Raw genomic sequence first — 23,067 nt, forward strand, 5'->3', positions numbered from 1 at the left:
TTTTTTTTTCTTCCGTTCAATCTTGTCCAATTCTCAGAGACTGCTGAGAAAACTGCAGTTTTCTTGGCAAGGATTTTTAGAAGTGATTTGCCATTGCCTCCTTCTTAGGACTGAGAGAGCAGTGTCACCTAAAGTGGGACGCATGGTTTCCTGATTTTTAGCCTGATGCCTTAATCAGTACATCAAACTGACTCTCAGTTGAATCATAAAACTCTTTAAATCAGAAGGGTGTGCCCTTCCACTGATTCTGCCAATTGTTTTCCTCATTAGTCCAATTTCAGCCAAATGAAACTCTTGCGCCCTTGATCTTCTTCTCCCTATTTCAGCACACAGGGGAATCCCTGATGAGCAAAGAAATAGCTGTTCTTCCTTTCCTTCTCTGGTCTCATTTCTGAGTTATTTTTCGTTTCCTCTTTCGTCATATGGAACACTGAATGCCAAGAGCTCCACCATGGGACAGAGACTGCTGACGAACCACTAAATCAAGCAATTATAAGATTTCATCAAGGTGCCTAAATGGCTTGTCAGGAAGGTTCAATAAAACATGTTCCAGAGCTGTCTGGAGTATGTTAAATAAATAAATCAGCTTCCAAAGGAAAGATCCTTAACTTATTCTGGTCCCGCCCTCTATGGAGGGACACTTATTGGAACAATTGAAACCTCAGCAAGTGGTGGTTTATCCATAGCAAGGACCTTGTAACACTTATAAGATAAAGATAAGACTACTTATCTTTAAGATAAAAACAGAACAAGGGTACAAATTTATTCCTGGGTAAGTTCCAAAATTCCCATTCTCCCATCCATTCAGAACAAGCGACACATACTTGAGCTACTACTACTTGGTTGTTGAAATAACACTGAATCAGCGCTTTTCAACCCTTTTAACATCATCTCCAGCACACTCAGAGAAGATTCTGCAACATACATCTTATCACTCGATTCCACACGACACCGTGGATAATTTTGGGAGGGGTTCTGCCCCACAATCTCCTGTACTTTGCAAGCAAACATGTGGTACTGCTGAACAACACTTCTTCATCATTAACAATATAAAGGGGAAAATCCCAGTGACGGGATTAAAACAAGGCAACCAAATGAATCAATGGTCTAATTCTTGTAATGGGAAAATGCTTGAGATTTGAATTCAGTAGGAGTTGTCATTAGAAGATGGGTTCCCAATCATAGGCAAGTGCTAAAGGAACATCAACTAATTTAGTATCAGGCTCCATTTAAAAAGAAAAGGTATTCATAATATATATGTCTAGATGCCAAGTACAGACTTACCTAGTTGTCAATGAATGCTAATAGACATTCAGTATATTTGAAGCAAAATAGAGATTTACGAAGAAACACATTGAACCAAGAGAGCCTTGCTTCTCTTAAACTACTTCTTGAACAAAAAGATAAAGGGGAAGGAGAGATGAAGTTTTTTTGTCTTTTAAACCCATAAATCCCTTTTACAACTTTAACAATAGGCCAAGCGAGAGACAGAGAGAGGTAAAACTCTACATCTTCTCTATTTTCTATCCTTTCTTTGCCTTAGTGGTCAATAGACTGAAGAGATGATGGCTTTTCCAACAAAGTGTTTGGAATTCTAAAGCAGGGTGGGGGACTGAGTAAGATAAATGTGGGTGGTGTTTTTTCTATTTGCTTCATAAAGTTAGAAGCCAAACTTATGTAATGAATCTGAATAGAGGGACACAAAAATGTTTTTCATGCAATGCACACCTAATCTAATTGCTGATGCCATTGCTACTGTAAGAATTAGGAACTGGTAAAAAGGCAATGAGAGAAGACAGGGTTGAGAAATAACTGCAGAGGAGACTGCAGTTACTCCTCTGTTTAGTATCAGAGGCAACAGCTTCTCTGAATAATAGTTACTGTGCCACATTACCACAAGGATGATATTACTGCTTGTCAACATTCCACTGGCACTTGGATTGAGAAGAACAGAATGCAAGATTAGATAATGCCCAGACAGTTAGAAATAACTCTCAAATAGTTGGCACAACTGGAAAGTCTAACAAAATACTGCTTTATTAAAGCCTTCTCCTCTTCTAGCATTTTCCATTCCATTCCATCTCCTTACTACAGTTCCATCCTCTCTTCTTAGTCAATATCTTTGGGCTTTCTTCAAGAGTTTTGCTTCTTGCACACAAAAGTAATGTCTCCATCACGTCCAGGTTAGTTCTGTGTGTCTTTATGGACGGGCATGGTCCAAATCTACTTAGTTTCCAAGCCCAGAAAAGTTTGGCTTCCTGAGAGTCCCACCCATCATTTCACTAGAAAATATTCCAGAGTTCATCAAGTTCCTCCCCACTCACCTCCAATGTCTTTACCTTTTTCCATTAATAGCACTATAAGTCTTTGCTCTTTACCACTGATTTACTATTGGGTTGCTTGGCGAAGGTCCTTTGGAAGGGGATAGGTTGCACATTACAATTTTTTTTACAGTACTCCAAATGTACATTTGTCGCGATTTGTCAACTTAGTTAACATAGATTTGTTTCCATTGAGACCTATAAAGTAGTCCTTCCCTGGCCTATTTTGTTTTTTGTATAGTTTCTAGAGTTTGATTCTAGGGCTTTCTGTGTGTAAAAAGCATTTCCTCCACTACACAAAACTCAGTTCTTCCTCTTCCTCTTGTAAGGGCATCACCTCAAACTTCTTCCACCGAATGCCAGTTCCCTGCAGGATCTGGTCAGTAATCCTCTACTGTAGTTTTCCATTTTGCCTGCCCCAGACCTGTCAAATCACTTGCAGCCCTGTAGTACATAACTTACCTAACATTCAGAAAGTAGTCCAAGATTAGTAACCTAGGCAACCCAAATCCTTTATTAATGTTTGCAATTTCTTTCTGAAACCATATAATATGGTGGACATCACCACAACTGATTAAATTATAAATTAATTACATTTTCAAAGCATGTATACTTTTTTTATACCTCAGACTTACACTCACTTTCCTATCAGGCTCGTAAAGCGTCCCCCTTTCTCAGAACCAAAAGAATGCAGGGATCATTCATTGAACCATAACGCTCCCGTACAGTTTAAATTATTCAGCCAGCTATCTGCCCAATGCCCATTGCCGCTGCCAGGGGGAAACGTCTTTAATTACAGCGTTGGCTCTTTGCAATCCTGGAGTCGGGATGGCTTTAATGACGTTGGTCCCGCTCGAAAGAGTAAGTCAGCCTTGGAATGCTGGCCGGTTGCAAAACTTAACCTGAATTCATGGCATGGTAGGATCGCATTTTGGCCACAATCTAGAGCAGTCTCCAGGCGCCTCAATTCTCAATCCGCTTCCGCATTCTTTTCATCTCGGCTGGAAATTCTGCTTTAAGTGGAACTGAAGCCCCGTAGATGATGACATTCTTCTTGCTAAGATGCCCGGTGCTTCCACCACCACCCCTGCTTTGCGGAGACCCTGGTTCCTTCCGCGCGGAGGAGGCGCCTGATGACAAACCAAGAGACACACGTGCGGGGCGCTGGGGGCGGGTCTCCTCTTTCGGTTTGGGAAGGGAAGCACTCCCGCTCCGCCTCCAGCTCCACCCGCGCAAGGGCCGAGTGACTAACCAGCCCGGCGCGGAGCATCGGGCGCATTTCTCGTCGGAGCTTCCCAGTGGCGGCTAAACGCGATGCCCAGACGGCTCTCCGGAGCCGGATCGCGGCATCTGATGCCGCCCGCTTGCATCGTCCGCACCGTCGCCTTCTTGCTCTTGGCGCAGGTCCTCGGGGCGAGGAGCCTCGGCCTCTACTCGCCCGATGACCCGCTGGTGCAGCTGGCCACCACTACCTTGGAACGCCGCATCTTCAATTCCACTGGCGCGTGGGTGGTCGAGTTTTACGCCTCCTGGTGCGGCCACTGCAAAGCTTTCGCCCCCGTTTGGAAAGGCTTGGCCAACGACGTGAAGGGTAAGTCCAGCAATCGCCCGTGGCCAAAAGCCAACAAGCTGATCGCCGGCGGGACCTTCTTGCTTCTCTTCGCTGCTCCCCCCCCCGCTCCCGAGCAGGTGTGTGTCCGGGAGGGGGGACGTCAGATCGCACTAACTCAGAGATGCCCTCTCGGCTGGTCCCGGCTTCGCAAGTTGCCCGCAGTTGGCGTAGAGTCTGCCGCAAACTAAGTCCTGACGAACGAAACCAGCCGCTGCTTCCACGCTCATTGAGCTGAATTGCTGCCTCTTCCGGGACAGGAGTTTTCCTAGGCGCTGGTTTTCTCGGTGTTTGCTTTTTTTTTTTTTAATCACGTTTTCTCTTGCCTGTTTTGTGTAACGCAGCCTTTCCCAGCTGCCCGGTGCACTGTATTACAACGTCCGTAGTTCCCAAACATGACTCACCAGACTAACTGAATGATAGGACCTGCAGTCAGTCCAGGAACAGAATTCAGAAGTTTCCCAGTGTGTACTTTTTACTGTGTATACTGGGAGGCAAACCTGATAGCGTTCACTAGGTTTTCCTTCAAGTAATTTATTTTTCTTTCCAAAGAAAAGATGAAGACCGAATTATTGATTTTTAATTGATCTCTCTCTCTCTCTCTCTCTCTCTCTCTCTCTCTCTCTCTCTCTCTCTCTCTCTCCCTCCCTCCCTCCCTCCCTCCCTCCCTCCCTCCCTCTCTCTCCATTAAAAGCATAATAATTAGAGCTTTGTTTTGGGGGAGAATGGGGGAAAGATTAAATTCCTAGCTATTTCCAGTTGCAGATAAAAAAAATACCTGAAACTGTGAAGAAGAATTAAAAAGGGTGCCTTTCTCTCTAATTGTTCCTCCATCTGCAAAGAACTTTATTCTACAAGTCCCCTCCACTATAAGTTGTATTATTTCCATGACTCTGTCCTATACCACTCCCACTCTGCCAATTACTTTCCTCACTCCAGTAAGCTTGCATTAAATCATTAAAAGGTACATTGTACATTTAGATTGGTGGTCTTGTATTGACTGTACTTGCTGTATCAATTAGTTCTAGCTAAGCAAATAAATTAGTTCTAGCTAAGTAAATACCGTTTAAAGCCTTTCCTGCTTGTGTCTAACAGTGCATTGTCTGCAAACCATTATGTAGGATAGTTCAAATATCTGGAGGGTGTCTTCTTAGAAGGACTCCTCTAGATACAGGTAGTTCTCAACTACGACTACAATTGAACTCCAAATTTATTTTGCTAAGTGAGACAGTTAAGTTAATTTTGCCTCATTTTATTACCTTACTTGTCACAGTTCTTAAGTGAATCTGGCTTCCCTATTGACTTTGCTTATCAGAAGGTCGTAAAAGGTGATAACATCATCCGGGACTCTGCAACCGTCATAAATATGAGGCAGCTAGTAAGTGTCTAAATTTTGAGAATGTAACCGTGGGGAATGCTGCAACGATTGTAAGTGTGAAAGGTGGTCCTGCGTCACTTTTTCAGTGATGTTGAACTGTTGTAAAACAAGGACTACCTGTATATGCTAACTAAACATACAACCTATGAAATCTTCTAAATCCTCACATTTTCTAGCTGGAGTAAATTACAAAAGATATGTGCAGTCTTCTTCTCACTGCATGGATTCTGTGAGTGTGCCCTGAAGCATCTGTGCGTTATTTAATATCACAGTTGAACAATTGTTTCATCTCTGTTTTGCTTAAAAAAGAACAAGAGCTACAATTTAAATCCGTTTTGCTTCTCAGCTGCAGACATCTCAGTGCTTTACAACTAATCTTTGCGGTTATTACTGACTCTGTTAACGGATACATTTGTGTAATCCTGCCATAATTGGTCTTTTATGGATTCTGTATGAACATTTACCACCAACTGTCATTTTCATGACTTTTTCAATTATGATCAATTGTCTTTGTTATTACTGTTACTATTTTTACATCTCTTGAACAAATATTCTCCTTCCTTTTCCTCAGGCATCTTCTGTAGTGCCTTTTTATGCTTCAGCAGTGAATTTCCATTTTAGTGCCAATCTATTTCATTACCCTTGGCTTTAGGATTGCAATGAGCCTCTTGTTCCTTTGTATCTCTGTGTTTAATTGTTTTTCTTTTGTTCTAATTCAAAAGGAGAGATAGGGTTGGTTTTTTTTTTTAAGTTTCCCTTGATGGATCAGTATTCTTTTTAACAAACTGGCTGCTATAGGTGCTTGTGTTCAATAATACGTCTGAATGAGTATAGGATTGTAGCTTGGAACTTTCAGTCCAATTTATGGGAAATATTTATTAAATGTATGTCTTACTTGACGCCTAGCCCTTTTGGGAATCTTCACTCCCATCTGTCTTTCAGAATAGGTAGGTGTATCTCGCTTCATGAGGCTATGTTTAGCATGAAACTATATAATGGAATCATGGCTCAATTCTTATTGTGTCTACTTTTATGCTAGTCAGCCATTGTTCTGTGATCATTTGGCAAATGGATGACCAAATCAGTATCAACCAGTGGTCCATGGAGTACTGGTGGTCTGCAGAAAAATTATTTGCATTTTTGTTATTGCGCTAAATCCTATTTATCTTTTTAAAAAAATCATATTAGTGGTCCGTAGGATTTAAAATTATAAATTTAGTGGTCCCCTGAGGTCCAAAAGGTTGGTGACCCCTGGTGTAAACAACTCTTGCACTCAAAACTCAACCTTGCTCTATCTTCATTAGGCAGTTTTGGGCAGAAAACAGAGTCCTCCTTGCCTTTTGCAATCTAAAGATAAAAGCAGCAAAGACGATAATGATTTAATCGTGATATGCTTTGCACACAAAAGCACTTGTCATGGATGCCCTTCCTCTATCCTAGCAAGAGGAAATGAGCAGAGAAGCCAGAGACAGTTTAACTTTACATTTGTTGTTGTTTGCATAACAACAGTGGGAGATACAAGAGGCCATGCTGGGGAGCTGGACTGATAAGCCATATCAGTTAAAGCTAATCAGCTTTAATAGAGAGAACTGAGGGTACAAGCAAAATGTTAATGGCTTGGAAGGAAAAAAATGTGGAGGATATGGGAAAGAATCTTGCAGGCCTGTTTCTCTCTTTTTCTTTAATGAGCACCTAAAGAGGCAAAGAAGGATAGTATTTAGTGATAGATTGTACCTAAAAAGACAGTCATACTCTCTCAAGGGCACCTACCCATCAGAAGTCATTCCGTGCTGTAATATATATGTTGGAAGTTATCACCCAGCCCTCTCCCAGAAAAATGAAATATCCTAGGAAATATTGAAAAGGCAGAATATTATATTTTTCTGGATGTGAAAAAGGGAGAAACACCTTTTAAACACAAAGTAAATTCCTGCAGCTTCCGGCCCATCCCCACTTTGTCAATGGGCCATTAAGAAGGCCAAGCTAGTCCACTTTACATAATAAAGAGTTCTCCTCTTCAGCTCCAGAGTGATGGGATTAAGGCAGGAAAATATTGCCTTTTACTCAACTGACCACATGGCATCTGAGAACTCAACCAAACCTGGATTCAAAACTCAGCCTAGAGGGTTGCCCTTGCACGGGTCCATGGGAGTCTGGCAACCAATCAGAATACATTTCTTACATAGGAACAGGAAACAGATAGGTGGGGCAGAACAGATTATAAAAAGTCCTGCAAGCCCTTCTTCACTCTCTTCTCTTCCCTTCTCTTCTTCTCCACCAGCATTGAAGCATGTGATCACCTTTTCTGTTCAGGACTCAGGCCATGTGGTCCTGTCCACCATTAAAACCATCTTTCCAAGCAGCCTCCATGTCTCCAGTGTCTTTTTCCCCACTTGGAGCCGAACCCAGAAGGATATTTCTTCCAACATATATAAACGTGGTTCTCAGCCAGAGGGCCATGTGCTACTGTTATAATAACAATAACAATCCCAAAGCAACTGGAGCAACAGTTCTACACCACTGGCGTTGACAAAATTACCATCTATGGTAATTACCATTACCGTTGCAAAAGGCAGGTTTACTTTGAGGAGCTTACATCTTGCGATGATACCTTTAGCACCATTAAACAACAACTTCTGCCTATCCCAGGCCTTTGGGAAGGACTTGATAGATGAATAAAAACACCAAAGCCAATATAAACTTTTGGCTGACTGTTCAACCAACCATAACAAAAACATTTATGGATAGTCGAATTGACTCGGGGGGGGGGGGGGCAATATTGACCACTTTGGGGAAGCCTTGTTTGATTGCTGTGTGGTGTAGATGGAGAGAGTCTGCAGAGGGGGAGTCACAGAAGTAATTGAGGTCCAGAAGGGGGCCATGAGCAAAAAATGGTTGAGAACTTCTGTTCAATAGCATCTTCCAGTATCAACTGATACTTTTGGGGCAAGCATGACATAAATAAGGATAGGCTTTAGATCACTTCAGCATTAGATATGTGATGCTATGAAGATGCTATTTTTCTAAGCATCTTTGCAATTTAGAAAATATTCTGTACAATATATTCTTACATAAAAGTATACTGTACTTTTATTTATTTATTCAATAGCTGCCCATCTCAAACTCTGAACAGTGAACAATCATATAAACAATGAAAGCACAATATAGAAAAAAATTAAATTCAAATAACAAGCAAGAGATATTGTAATCTGTTTATGTCAGCATAATCAGGGCCTTTCACAGACTCAAGACCCCAGAGCTGGATACATAGCCAGGACTTCAAGACTTCTGAAAGGCCAACAGGGTCCGGGCCATCCTAATTGCAGGAGAATAGGTGCTATAGCAGAAAAGATAAACATCTGGTTACCCATCAGGGGCTATATTCCCTGGTTGACAGGACCTGGAATATGCCCTCCTAACAGATCAGATTGGACCAGATACAAACTATTGGAAAAAGACATCCTTTAGGTAACTTGCTCCCAAGCCATGGAGGGCTTTAAAATTGCCAGCCATCACTAAAAAACACTGGCAACCAAACCAAAGCAATAATGTTATGAGTGCTGAATAGCCAATGCTATTTACAACCCATGCAGCTGCATTCTGTATCAGTTTAAAGTTGACTCCCAATTTCCCCATTATCATACAAGTGGTCATGTCTGCACGCACACACATGCATTATCCATACCAGAGAAACAACAAAAAGGGGTGGGGGAATCAAGGAGACATTGGGATGAGGGGAAGTTGTACCTGCACAGAGAGGAAAAGGAAATAGAAAAGTGGGAAGAAAACTGAACAAGAAGAGGTTAAGGGGAATGTGTAATTGAATGGGGAAGAAAAGAAAGAGAGAATCCCTATTCTGTTTTTTCAAAAAGGGTTATGTTTTGCAAGTAAGAGGTCACTTCCAAGGAAGGGATCAACTCCAGGATAATATATTAAAGGCACTACAATACAGCTCTTTTAAGCAACCCTGCTTGCAATTGCTGACAATTTATTCTTTGGTTTATTATTTGCTCAGCAAATACAAGATTTCTGTGGTAGACTATAGATCCTCAGGAAGGAAGAAGTACATTCTAAGAAGGGGACAAGACAAGAGCCAAGACAATCCGGATCTGGATCAGGGGGGAGAGGAAGGGATTTGGGATAGCCACTCTCTAGAATCTCTCAAAATACGTATATCCTTTGGGTTAGAGTAGTATAAGTTTACTCTGGCAAGATTCTATGTAGTATGAGTAAATAAGGAACTGAACTTTGGCTGGATTGTCTTACATCATTCTTGAGCTAAACCTGACAATCTCCTCCCAGGCAAAAACTGGAGAAAAACCCTCGTTTTTTTCAGGCAAATAAGATAACCTCTTGGAACTCTATACTAGGTCAATAGATCCTATTGACAGTAAGGTTCAAGAGTGTACTGGAAATATAATCAAAATAAAACCATTATATTTTTGTTGCAAGATCTGCGACGTGAATATGGCAGAAGACTGTCTAATGTTTAAACTGCTGTCTAATTTAATTTATTGAAGCTTTTGTTCTTATGTTTATAGATTCTAGTTATTGAGCAAGAATTCTAAGTTGGAAACTTAAAAATCCGCTTGATCATCAATGTTCCCATTCATTTCCCCCTTTTTCTTCATGGTTTCTTCTCTTTTTCCTTTTTTTATGGTTCATTGCACAGTCAGCCAGATGCTCAAACTGGATTTGGCATTTTTATCCACCTATTGAATCCTTCTCATGTTGATATTGACGTTTGATGGCATTAAAGGTATTGTTCCAGGATGTAAGCTGTTCTAAGTAAAGCTATCTTTTGCAATTGACTGATGTTGATTTTCCAATGCCTTGTTACTATTGGTAACAATACACTGTATTTCCTTTTGCCACAATCATTCTGCATCTATTTGCAAGTCCTTATCTTTTGTATTCACCCCTCCCCCCATTTTTTCTCTTCCTGTCTGGTTCCAGGTATTGCCATGTCTATTATCTGCACGTTCTTATTGATAATTGTGGTGTAATATGGCTATTTGAATTCTAAAGTTCCAGAGCACTTTACCTTATTCATTTTCTAGGACTTTCTCTATTTCTAGGACTTTCCTACCATTTCTTACTTGCAGGCAAAGGGTATTTCTTGTAGATCTTCCAGTACACCATTGTTGCTACTTTGTCATGCTGTTGTTTGTAATCAGTTTGTGCGATCTTCTTGCAGCAGTTTAATCAGCAAGTCCACTATTTCTTCAACTTCTTTCAAAGATGGCACTTTCTCTTTGTTATTGTCTTCTTAATTCTGACTTTGTATCCATTTGCTCTTAAGCCTTGATCTTATGCAACCAGAATTTGTCTGTCTGTCTCTTCAACATTCTTGCTCTTATCCATTGCTAGGTCTAGTTATTAACTGCTGCTATTTTTTTAAAGTACTAGACATGTAATACTTTGTCTTCCCATGTCTCTTTTCTATTCTTCATTTATTTTTTCTTGTAGGCAAGTTTAGCCTCTGTAGTACTCAATAAGCCTTCCTGGTATACTAGCTTCTGTGCATTTGCTTCAACGTCCTTCAGCTATTTTACCAATGCCTTTTTTTTGGTCTGATATACTTGCAAAGTTCCGTGCCCACCTGTTTTCCTTGGTAAGTAGAGTCTGTCAACATTACTATGAGAATGAAAGGCACGATTTATTGTCATTATTTTTCTGGTCTTTCTATCAAGGGATTTTAATCTGCTTGAGTCCAAGCCATACCATAGCTGTGTATCTAATGACTGGAATTGCCCAGGTGTTAATTGCCTTGATGGTAAAGTACACTGAATTTAGACTTTTAAGATCCTCGTCGCTCCCTTCATGTATTTACTTCTGACTTTTTTCTTGACTTCAATGTGCTTGATGTTGTCAGCTTGAGGGATGCCCAGGTATTTGTAGTGACTGTCTTCATCCTTATTTTTTATTTTATTTCCAAAGGGCATCATGATTCCTTCAGTTTTCAGTAATTTTCCCTGTTCAATGGTGAACATGGCACATTTGTTCAATACAAACTCCATTGCAACATCTTGGCTACTACATATGCACAGCATTGAGCAGTGATTCTATTTCAGATGGTGTTTTTCTATACAGCTTCAGATCATCCATGTAAAGGAAGTGAGATAACCTAGCAGATGGTTTTGATATTTGATAGTCATGGCCTGAATTATTCAGTATTGTTGATAAAGGAATCACTGCAATGACAAGCAGTAGTGGAGATAGTGACTCTCCTTGAAATATTCCTGCTTTGATATTAACCTCTCTCAATTTATCATGATTGACCAGCATCTGAGTCTTTGCACAAAGCTTCTGATGTTTCAACTGACTCCAGTTATTTGTAGCCACCTGATTATCCAGTCATGTGCCAGGGAGCTGAATGCCTTCTTTTAGTCAATCCATGCTACATTCAAGTTGGTCTTCCCTTCTCTTGCAGTTTTCCAAAATCATCTTGTCAGTTAGGAGCTGATCGTTTGTTCCTTGGCTCTTTCGGCTGTTTCTTTTTTTGCTCATTTTTGCTTTTGCTCTTTCTGGAAAGAGATTGCTTTCAAACAAATGCTGCAAACTACATCAGCTACTACACCGGTTAGCAATTTGAAAGTTGTTGGTGAACAGGTAATTAGTCTGCAGTTGCCTGGGTGCCCTTTGCTAGATTTTTTCATTATCAGATAGGTTTTACCAGGTGTTAAACCACTCTTCAATTTTACCCCCTTGCCGTATGTTATTAAATGCTTCACAATAAGTGGATGTAGACCAGTCAGATGTTTCAGCCAAAATCAGCAGTTCATCTTCATCTGGTGCTGATCAATTCCTAATATTTCTTGCCCTTTTGTCCACCATTTCTGCTGTTATTATAAATTCTTTCATTTCAGTTTCTTTTTTGCTTATCTATCTCTTTTAGCCAAGCTGTATTTCTTTAGGTTATCCCATATCTGTACCCAGAATGCCACTGTTTCTTCTTTTTCAGGTGTTGATTGATTTACTGCAGCCTCCCCATTGATGGATTGGTAGAAACATTTTTGATTAGATTAAAATTAGAGATTCTACCCTGTAATTTAAGCCTAATATCTGCTGATTTTCTTGGCTTTGGCTGTTATTTGCTGCTATATTATTTCCAGTGTTTCCTTGTTCTTCCTTGTTTTATTATTATCTTTATTTCTACATTATTATTGCTTCGGGCCTGTCCATGTCAAAATTATCTCCCCAAAACACTGAGACTTATTTTGCTAATTTATCACTGTAGATAGGACTGTCTGAATCCTTTTGCTAGCTACAGGTAGTCCTCAACTTATAACCACAACTGAAACTGGAATTTTGGTCAGTAAATGGGGCATCACATGACTGCAGTGCTTAGCAGCCTCAATCCTGGCACTCCTGCTTGGCCATCATTAATTGAGGATCACAGATTGTTAAGCAGAGGGAGCCACGAATAGGAGTGTGGCAGTGCCACAGGAGGATGTGGGAGGCTTTGGAAGACCTGGCACAGGCTGCACCTGAATTGGGAGATTGCTGTAGTACAGCACAAAACTGCAATTGCCCTGGGACCCCTCAGCCACCTCATCTGACCCAGCAGCAATTATGATTGTTCTTCATAATAAGGTCTGATAATAAATGTCCCTTTCCTTTTGCTATAAGGCCTTAGGCCATTTCTGTTATGAGCTTCTCCATTGTGCTGCAGACGTAGATCTGAATATTAATGCCCAGACCAGATTATAAGATTAAGCCTGAAAATGGCTGTGGAATTTGGACAAGTTTATAATGTGCTGCTATAAAACCAACATAGGCCAAGTTATTCATACGTTTCATAAATGCTTCTTCTAGCAGGTCCGTTTGTCACAGAAGCTAGCATTCTGTTCAGTTTCAAACGGGGGTCTCCACATTTGGTCTGTAGCAAATTCCTGGTTTTCAGTGCCACATTTTTTCTCTTATATAGATAAAACGAAGAATCTAAATTAAGTGGGTTAAGAAAAAAATAGTGTGGCTCCTTGCTATAAAAAAACATCTTGGCCTCCAGGATAAAGTCCAGTTCCTATACCTATCTGTCTAAAACCCTAATTTATTTGAGTTGATAGCCAGATTTTCTTTTAGTTGCAAGACTGAGAAGGAACTGCTAGAGAGTATTCTATATTTAGGATGCATCTTTGTTTAGAACTCTCAGCTCCATAGGTAGAGTGGAAAATTGCCCAAATATAAGTGTGCCACATTACTGCCAGTATAGCAAGTATGTTTTGTGCTGGAAATGAGAAAGAAAGCTTTTTTTTTCATGTGATACTAATGAAATCTTCCTTCCCCTCAATTATGTTAAAACATATCATCCCTGTTAGATGTTGTTTAGATCTCGCTACTATAGCAAACTCAAATGAGCTAAACAACTTTTAGATAAGAGATCAAAAAAAGTTGTGCATGTAAATCTGTGTCTTCTGCACTTTTTGGAAAGAAATACTAGCTTGGGAGAGGAAATAAATGAGACATAAATTTGAAAGTAAAATTGAACAAGTATATTCAATTGCCTTCCTTTAAGGGATTTTCCTTGCCAGCAACAGTACCGTCAAGTTTCTGACTTAACGTCTTAAACTCATTCTTTGGCTGCGTTCAGGAAAGTCTTGGCTCTTGAAGTAGTCACGTTCTACACCACACACTATTTTCGCTTGTAGTCACAATTTTGTTTTCCCTCTGATCCCATTTCACCCCTAACAGTGGAGACAGTTTTCTTGTTTTTGTTTTTAAAAGAGTCCATTTGAGAATTTCTTCACTGTTTGGGATGGCTCATAAGTAGGAGCTGGAAATATTCCACTCTGGCAAAAGTTGACAATGGCAAAATATTTTTTAAAGGCAAAATCTATGCAGAGGCAATGGAAAGAGTAGCTTGCCAAGTCTCCCTTATGTGCATTTCATGTGAAAATAAAAATAATTAATACAGAACATTTGTTCAAAAATAGCTTGCTGGTTGAGTATCTCTTCCCCAAGAATAGGCAGTAGATGACCTGGTTTGTCTGCTGACCAATGGGAGCTCTCTAAGGCAAGACATTTGAAGACATTTGCCATGGAAGTTTAAAACTCAAACTCAGCAAGTAAAATGTGTTGCTCTGAAAGGTAGTTCTATCAAAAAAATATGTGCCTTCAAGTCAGTTTTTGACTTGATGACCGCTTGATCTGGTCCCCGCAGTTTTCTGTTTTTTAAAAAATAATTTTATTGATTTTTAAACATTTATGGGAAAGGGTAAGTGGATATACAAAAATTTTGGCAGCTCCATCATGCTAGAGATAGAAATCTCTCCAAATCTCACAACTTTTACAGAAAAGAAAAACAAAAGATAAAAGATAAGCAGAAACAGTGTCTTGTTATACATTGTATCAACAATGTGATCAATCATCTCTTTTACCACTTTCTAATATATCAACAATTACAATGACATTTCAAATGCATGTATTTTTGTGACCTGAGTCTTTTCGATATTACTCCCTCCCCCCTGTCTTCAAGCAGAGCCACAGCCCCTCCCTACTTCATATCTTATGTATTGTCACATTTTTCACTACCTCTTATATTTTCGTCTTCTAAGAGGGCACTATGTTTTTTAATGAAGGCCTCTGCCTCCACAACTGTTTTAATTCTAATTCTGTTTCCCTCCTAGAAGATCAACATTCCTTCTGGCAATAACCATCTAAACCAAACTCCTTTATTATATAATTTCTTTGATAAGGAGGAATACTTCCTCCTCTTATCTCTTTTTTCCCCCCGAATTTGCTTAAGAATGGTAATTTCTTTGTCTTTATATTTTAGTGGTCCCCCCCTTTGGGCCCCTAGCACCTCATCCCTTGTGGTCTTCCTAATAAATTTAACATGTACTTCCCTTGGAACATTATGTGTTCTGGCATATGCTGAGTTGATCCTATAAACCAGATCCACATCCCACCACAACTGTTCTTAATCTCTCTTAATATATTCTGCTAAGATTGTACTCATAATATCCTTAAGATCTTCATCTTCTGTCTCCGGTAGGTTCTGGAATCTGAGAAAAAAGGACATTCTTTCAAGTTCTATCTTTACCATAAAATTTTCCAATTCTCTATTCCCCTTCTGGACTGCCTTAACCTCCTCCCCCAGCCCGACCACACCCTCCTTCAGTACACCGATTCTTTGTTTATTTGCTGTTATTTGCTGCTGTACACCTCTGAGCTCTTCTTTAAAATCTGCCACCTCTTTTTTCAACTCATTTTGTCCCTTCATAAGCCTGGAACATTTGGATAACAGATAAATCTTTTGAACTCTCTCCAGTCCCTTCTTGTTGTAAAAATGATGGAATTTTTGTCTGTTGTGTCATTGGGCTGAATGTAGAGGAGGTAGGTGCCGAGGCTGCCTTGCCTGAAGGTGGTTTTCTGGGCCCCATTTGTCTGAGTTCAGAGATGACTGTAAATCTTTTGCAAAAGAAAGGGCATCTGTGGAGCGTGCAGCTGGGTGAGTCCGAGAAAACAGGCAAGTCCAAAAGTGAAAGTTAATCCTCAATCACAGTTCCAAGCCAAAAAAAGAAAAAAGAAAATCAAATAATCCAAATCCAGAAAGACCACATAACAGGAGGAGCTCCAGGAGTCCTTCAGGGGGGAATAGTAATATAAAGCCAGGAATTTCTTCAAAGGTAGTTTCAAAAGGCAAATTTCATTTATAAGTGCGAAGAAGAAGACGGAAGCAGGTCATCTTGGCTCCCCCTTTCACAGGGAACCAGGGAGTAGAACATCAAAAGTTTCCATAAAGTTTTTAAAACAGCTCAGCAATCACCTCTTGCAGTTGTGATATAAATCTTTCTGACATAGTTAGTGCAAGTGACTGATTCAACTTTTGCTCTCTCTCTCTCTCCATTCCGAGATTGAGAGATAGTCCAAATGCCACTTTACCCAAGGGGGGGTGAAAGAACCCCCCTCCAATCTTCCAACTTCAAATAGATTGAATCCACAACTTACAAAAGGCTGCTGCTCATCAATTAAAGAGGGTTAGAGAGATTGGAAGGAACTTCTCACCTCCAGCACTTCAGCCGCTACTTCTGATTAATTGCTTCCTTCCGACTGCTGAGCTATGCACCCCCCTCGCTCCCCGGCTCCTGAGGCGAGGCTGGAAACCCCCACAGCTGCTGCCGATTCCGGGGGTTCCAGCAAGCCGCCTTACGGCAGGTGGGCCCTCCGAGACCGCCTGGGCTCCTAAAAGGAGCCCACCGGAGAGGCGAACAGCAGATGCCCAGCGTCCGTCACCTTCGGAAACCAGAAGCGATCTCTCTCTGGTCCCCGCAGTTTTCCTGGCATGATTTTTCACCAGTTTCCTAAGGCTGGGAGAGAGTGACTGGCCCAAACTCATCCAGCTGGTTTTGTTGCAAGGTAGGACTAGAGCTCATAGTCTTCCAGTTTCTATGCTGGTGCCTTAATCACCAAACCAAACTGGCTATCTTGCCTAATGCTGAAGCTTTGTGTTGGCTGCCACTTGCAAGATCTGGTCTTCCTTAATACTGGTCACATCATAGTCCTTGACTTATGACCACAATTGAGCCCCAAATTTATGTTGCTGAGACATATGCCCATTTTCTGACCTTTCTTGCCATAGGAACCACTGCAGTTTTAAAAGTTAGCAACATGGTTGTTAAGTGAATCTGACTTCCCCATTGACTTTGCTTGTCAGAAGGTCCTAAAAGGTGATCACATGACCCCAGGATACTGCAACGGTCATAAATACAAGCCAGTTTCCCAGCATCCAAATTTTGATCACATGACCATGGGGATGCTGCAATGGTCGTAAGTGTGAGAAACAGTCATAAGTTCCTTTTTTCAGTGCCGTTGTAACTTTGAACAGTCACTAAATGAACTGTTGTAAATTGAGGACTGTCTGTGTGCACCCAAGATAACCTTCATTCTGCAGAAGACAAAATGCTGAGGAAGCCAGGAGCTGCCCTCAACAACTATGGAGTTCTGTAGCTTATATTATAATAATTTTGGTGAACAGGAAACTTGTGTATAGGAGAATATCCAAATGACTTTACAGCTTTTGCTTATGATCCAGGAAAAATATGGTTCTAAATCCATAGATTAACTTGCTGCAAGATTTCTGCCAAAATGTCTTTCAAATGGTTCACTAGACAGAATGACATTTTCTTAAACTTTCCCATGGAAGTTAATTTGTTTTTCCTCCCATATGGAACAATTGTTGCTTTGTGTCTAGAAATCAGGAAGCCATTAGTACCTAAGCCAGCATTCATTTGTCTTTGCGTTCTTCATTGTGTTGCGTTGTAAGTTCTATATTTCCCAACCAATGCCATACAAAATTACAATAATGGGTGTAGTAGATGACAAGGGAAGACAAATACCTGAAGAAAAAGGTTAGCCTTGGTCTTTCTTACAGAGATGTAAATCCTTCCACATGGTGAGTGTGGAGTTTGCAAATGTTCCATATAAGCATAAAATTCTGTATTTGATATTGAAATAAATACCTTTGTTGGATCTTTTCTTCCTCATCTTCTGGTTTTTTTTTTTTTTTTTGGAACTACAGCTATGGAAGGACAGGAAGCTATTGGATGAAGATAGGGGGAAATCAAATGAATGACCCACGGTAGATCCCATCACTTGCCTTGATCTTTAAACAGCAGAAGGGGGCAAAAATTAATCTGTTTTCATTCAGTGGTTCACTGGTTCTTTGTCTATCTTCCATATATGATGGATCTCAAGGGACAAGCTATGGTTTCCAGGATTGGCAAACCTGAAACAGGTTCATAATGCCCTATAAAATTAGAGGTTGTAAGGGAAGTGGAGGGATAGCCTCCCTTGCCTCCCTTCCCCAACTACAAGACATAGAGCAAAGTAGCTACTCTATAAATTGTGTTTGCATGATTTTCCTCCTACCCATTCTCTTTCTTCTCTGTTTCTTCAGCTTATACAACTAGTCCTTGACTTACAAACACAACTGTGCTCAGAATTTACATTGCTAAGCGAGACATTTGTTAAGTCAGTTTTATCCCATTTTATGACCTTCCTTGACACAACCTTTCTTGTTGAGACGACCTTTCTTGTTAAGTCATTCACCGCAGTTGTTAAATTAATAACACAGTTGTTAAGTGAATCTGGCTTCCCCATTCACTCTGCTTGTAAGAAGGTTGCAAAAGATGGTCACATGACCCCGGGATACTGCAACCGTCATAAATATGCCTTGGTAAGGCCACACTTGGAATACTGCATTCAGTTCTGGTCGCCACGATGTAGAAAAGATGTGGAGACTCTAGAAAGAGTGCAGAGAAGAGCAACAAAGATGATTAGGGGACTGGAGACTAAAACATATGAAGAACGGTTGCAGGAACTGGGTATGTTTAGCTTAAGAGAAAGAAGGACTAGGGGAGACATGATAGCAGTGTTCCAATATCTCAGGGGTTGCCACAAAGAAGTGGGAGTCAAACTGTTCTCCAAGGCACCTGAAGGTAGAACAAGAAGTAATGGGTGGAAACTAATCAAGGAGAAGCAACTTAGAACTGAGGAGAAATTTCCTGACAGTTAGAACAATTAATCAGTGGAACAGCTTGCTTCCAGAAGTTGTGAATGCCCCAACACTGGAAGTCTTTAAGAAGATGTTGGATAGCTATTTGTCTGAAACGGTATAGGGTTTCCTGCCTAGGCAGGGGGTTGGACTAGAAGACCTCCAAGGTCCCTTCAAACTCTACTATTGTATTGTATTGTATTGTAATATGAGTCAGTTGCCAACTGTCTAAATTGTCATCCGGTGGCCATGGGAATGCTGCAATGGTTGTGACCATGAGAAACGGTCATGAATCTATTTTTTTCCCAGTGCTGTTGTAACTTCAAACGGCCACTAAATGAACGGTTGCAAGTCGAGGACTCCCAGTATGCCGCTGCATTGCTAAAGACACAGAGCAGATTTGTACTCTTGCTTCTAAAAAGAATACTTAACCTGTCAGGAAGCAAAAGAAAGCCAAGCAATGTTTTAACTGGGAGAAGTTTAACAATATTCTGATTACTGAAAAGATGAAAGGAGTTTGCTAAGAAAAGAAAATATAGTTATTGGGTTAATATAAATAATAGAGGGGATAGTGGACACCCTTGTCTTGTGTTCTTATTTATGTTATGTTAAATTTATTTAAATTAAATTTTTCTGTTATTACTTCATTTACTATCACGTTCACCATTTGGTTGGAGTATATGGCTTGAATAGTCTTTGAAGTTCTGAGCTTCGTAGAATTCCAGTACATTCATAAGAATCCTCATGTTATTTTTCAATTGTCTTTTTGGTAAGAAACCGTTCTGCTCGGTTATTGGCTGCTTTTTGATTCATAGGCTGAGTTATCTGTATCCTTTAACACATTGATCTTGGGGCTTAATCTCATAGTCAAACTTTCCTCCACCTGAGACTTTTTAGATGTGTTTGGACTATTCATAATGAGAACTCTGAGTCATCTTTGCCACTCTATATTTCTGCCCTGACATTCTCATTCCCATCCTCCACATTATGCAAAAAACTTGACAACAGTCTTTTGGGGTAAGACCATATGCTTGCTTTTCTGGAAGAGCAAGATGGTTTTTCAGGTGAATTTGGATCAAGCTAAAAGGTACAACTAGCTGGTGGACTTGGGTTTAGGCAATGCAGTTTACAAAATTCATCATGTGATGAAAACCTAACATTTAAACTGAAATATGATCCCTAACTCCCCTCAAGAAGTGTGGCTTTATCTTATGGGGCTTTAACAGAAGGCCTTTTATCACATGCCTGGTGTTAATCAGTTCTTCATGTAAAGGACCTTGGAATCCTTTGTATTATCTTCATTTATAGGGGATAAAGAGTCTCTTTGCTAGGTGTAGTCATCCTGTAGTGATAATGGCTTTACTGGCTGAGAGATGTCACTCATTATCAAGACACTTCTGGAATACGGTAGTTTGATGCAGACCTCATGTTTGAGTTCCATGGCCATCATGGCTTCATGGCAAAGGCCACAAACTTTTGCTCAAATTGGTTATACCTGCACCTGTTGAGGCCAGCCTGCCTCTGATTTTTGTCCACTGCCATTTAGAACAGATTGTTCCCTTATCTAGAGGACTGACCCTTAAGTGTACAAGTAGCCCTTGGCTTACGACCACAGCAGTGGTGGGTTCCAGATCCTGTTATAACCGGTATCGTTGGAACGGGCCTGGCAGCATGCACATGGATGCACGCAGCGCGTGCACGTGTCTTACTGTCCAGCAGCACCTTCGTGACGTTCCAGCTGCTTAGCGGAGCATCACACAGGTGCTGTACGAGCTGTGCACATGCGCGGAAATGCCGAAGACTTTAAAGACAGGTAAGGAGCGTGGGTGGGCCCTCCGGAGCACCATACCAGAACGGTACCCCGTGCTCTGGGCAGGCTCCGGTACACCTGTACCGCCTGCAACCCACCACTGGACCACAGTTGATCCTAAAATTTATGTTGCTAAGTGAGACATTTCTTAAGTGAATTTTGCCCCATTTTATGACCTTTCTTGCCAAAGTTGTTAACTGAATCATTGCAGTTGTTAAGTTAGTAACACATTTGTTAAGTGAATCTGATTTATTGGTTGACTTTGCTTGTCAGAAGGTTGCAAAAGGGGATCACATGGTCCCGGGATACTGTGATCATTGTAAATATGAGTCAGTTGCCAAGCATCTGAATTTTGATCACAAGACGATGGGGATACTGCAACGATTGTAATTGTGAAAAATGGTTATAAGTCACTTTTTTCAGTGATGTTATAACTTTGAATGGTAACTAAATGACCTGCTGTAAGTGGAGAATTACCTTTATTCTCTTTTCAGGGCTATCTCACTATTTTGCTTCAAAACCTTTGGACACTAAAACATATCAGCTTCCATGACAATTATGAGACACTTTTCTTACTTTTTGGATTACAGAATTCATGGGGGACCACAGTAGTAAATAGCCACAATTTTACTACTGCTGCAACTAACATGTATATACAAGACTGTTTCTACAAAAGAGTTAGAGCCAGTTTCCTTGCCAATTACTAGGCACCCTGCTATAGGTGGTAATCTCTGTTCTGTTTTCTGTGCTTGAGCCTGAGATAATTCCTCCTCTTGTTTCTCCCTTGTGTCAAGGAATCCTTCCATTCGTGGCTGATTTTAGACAATTTCCCCAAAGAAGCTTCCTTAATGCCTCTGTCAGATCTACAAGGTAGACCAGACTAAGACACCAATCCCATATAACTCAGAATTGTATTATTTATTGTATTATTTATTTATTGTGACAGTAATTGTAGCAGAGCATGCTACGCCCCACCCACCCACCCACTCACACAACATCTTCATGTGAACTAGGTAGGGCTTGCTTGTCTTGAGATCTTTTCTCAAATTAGTTTCTGCTCCAGGTTCCAGCCCCATTTGTCTGACTGTTGCCTTATAGTGACTCTTCCTCCTGTCTTTCAAGGTTATTTCCTATACCCTCCCTTATGCATGTCCTCACCACCACTGCTTCCATTTCCTCCACATCCTCTGAATCTAAGGTGTCTGGTCCAGCCATGAAGCATTGAGACACATTCATGAACTTAAAGCACTTCCAAGGCTGTCATTGTCATCAGTCTACATGTCAGTCTTTCAAGGTAGATCAGGTCATAAAAAAATACAAGAACTACTGGAATTCTTTTTTAATTGTTATATTGTTGTAGGATATACAAAAGCCTTACTCTCCATCCAGCCTTAGCTCATGCTCATATAATCACTATTGAATTCCTCCTTCAAGGCCATCCCCCTGTTTCTCTACTTGACCTTAGATAAGATTGAACTCAGCTGCAGCTTTCCAGAAACTAAACACCAAGCACTGCACGGATATGACAGAATTGTTATTATAACATCAAGACTAAAGCCCTATTAGCACAGTTTCCTCTTACAATTAAGGTTTCTGTTCCACTTTATTACATCTTGGATTAGGTCCCCACCCCCTCTTTTTTAATAGCTTAGTAGAAACCTACTTATGCTTCCCTTGGTGGGTGCTATTGACTTTGTCTACATTCCTATCCTAGTATACCCCACATCCATTTCTGGATTTTTATGCAGCTTAGGGGAAATACGTTTAGGAATTTATCTGAATACTTCAGTTTAATATCAATAACCAATAAACTGGGTTATTTTAGGGTTTTTAATCTGTTGTGTCCGTTTTAGGGATTTTAAAAAATTATATTTATTCAGCTTTGTACAGTTCTTTTAATTGCATTTTAACCTCCTCCAAACTGTACATATTTAATATTTAATTTTTTATTGTATTTTTGTGATATTCTCTATGGACTGTACACCGCCCCGAGTCCCTTCTGGGAGAGGGGGCGGTCTAGAAGCACAAATAAATAAATAAATAAATAAATAATAAATAAATCATGTTATACCAGGTTTTTCAAATTTTGACTTTTCTGTTTCATCTGAAAAAAAGTGATGCGTGGCTCCAGTAACATTCATAAAAAGCCACAATGACATCAAAATGACCATATGCATCATGGCATCATCATGCAAATAAGAAGAACTGATGCAAGTGCATTGAGTCTCATGATTTATGTGGTGACGGATGTATAGTTGTCATTTCCTTACCCTCCAACATCCTTGTTGAATGCAATATTTGACTTCCATAACAATATATCTTCTCCCTTTTTCCTTTGCAAATTGGCCCTTTTTGTTCCTTCCGTTTTTCACGTTTTACGGAAAGCCTAGTATGTTCCTGCTGTTTGTGACTTTGAGCTTTCCTGTGATTTCTCAGTGTTCAGGTCAAAAA

General features: G+C 40.4%; 1 protein-coding gene across 1 annotated transcript in view; it reads left to right on the forward strand.

Moving 5' to 3' along the window:
* Window positions 1–2,048: 2,048 nt before the first annotated feature.
* The window catches only part of QSOX1 (quiescin sulfhydryl oxidase 1), a 67,578-nt gene continuing 46,559 nt past the window's right edge, over window positions 2,049–23,067 (forward strand). Inside the window, exon 1 of the mRNA XM_081949276.1 lies at window positions 2,049–3,912. Within this exon, the coding sequence (XP_081805402.1) occupies window positions 3,636–3,912 (277 nt within the window). The 5' untranslated portion in view covers window positions 2,049–3,635. The remainder of the gene's footprint in view (window positions 3,913–23,067) is intronic.

Source organism: Natrix helvetica, assembly GCF_964273705.1.
Source record: "Natrix helvetica genome assembly, chromosome: 3".
Classification (NCBI taxonomy): domain Eukaryota; kingdom Metazoa; phylum Chordata; class Lepidosauria; order Squamata; family Natricidae; genus Natrix; species Natrix helvetica.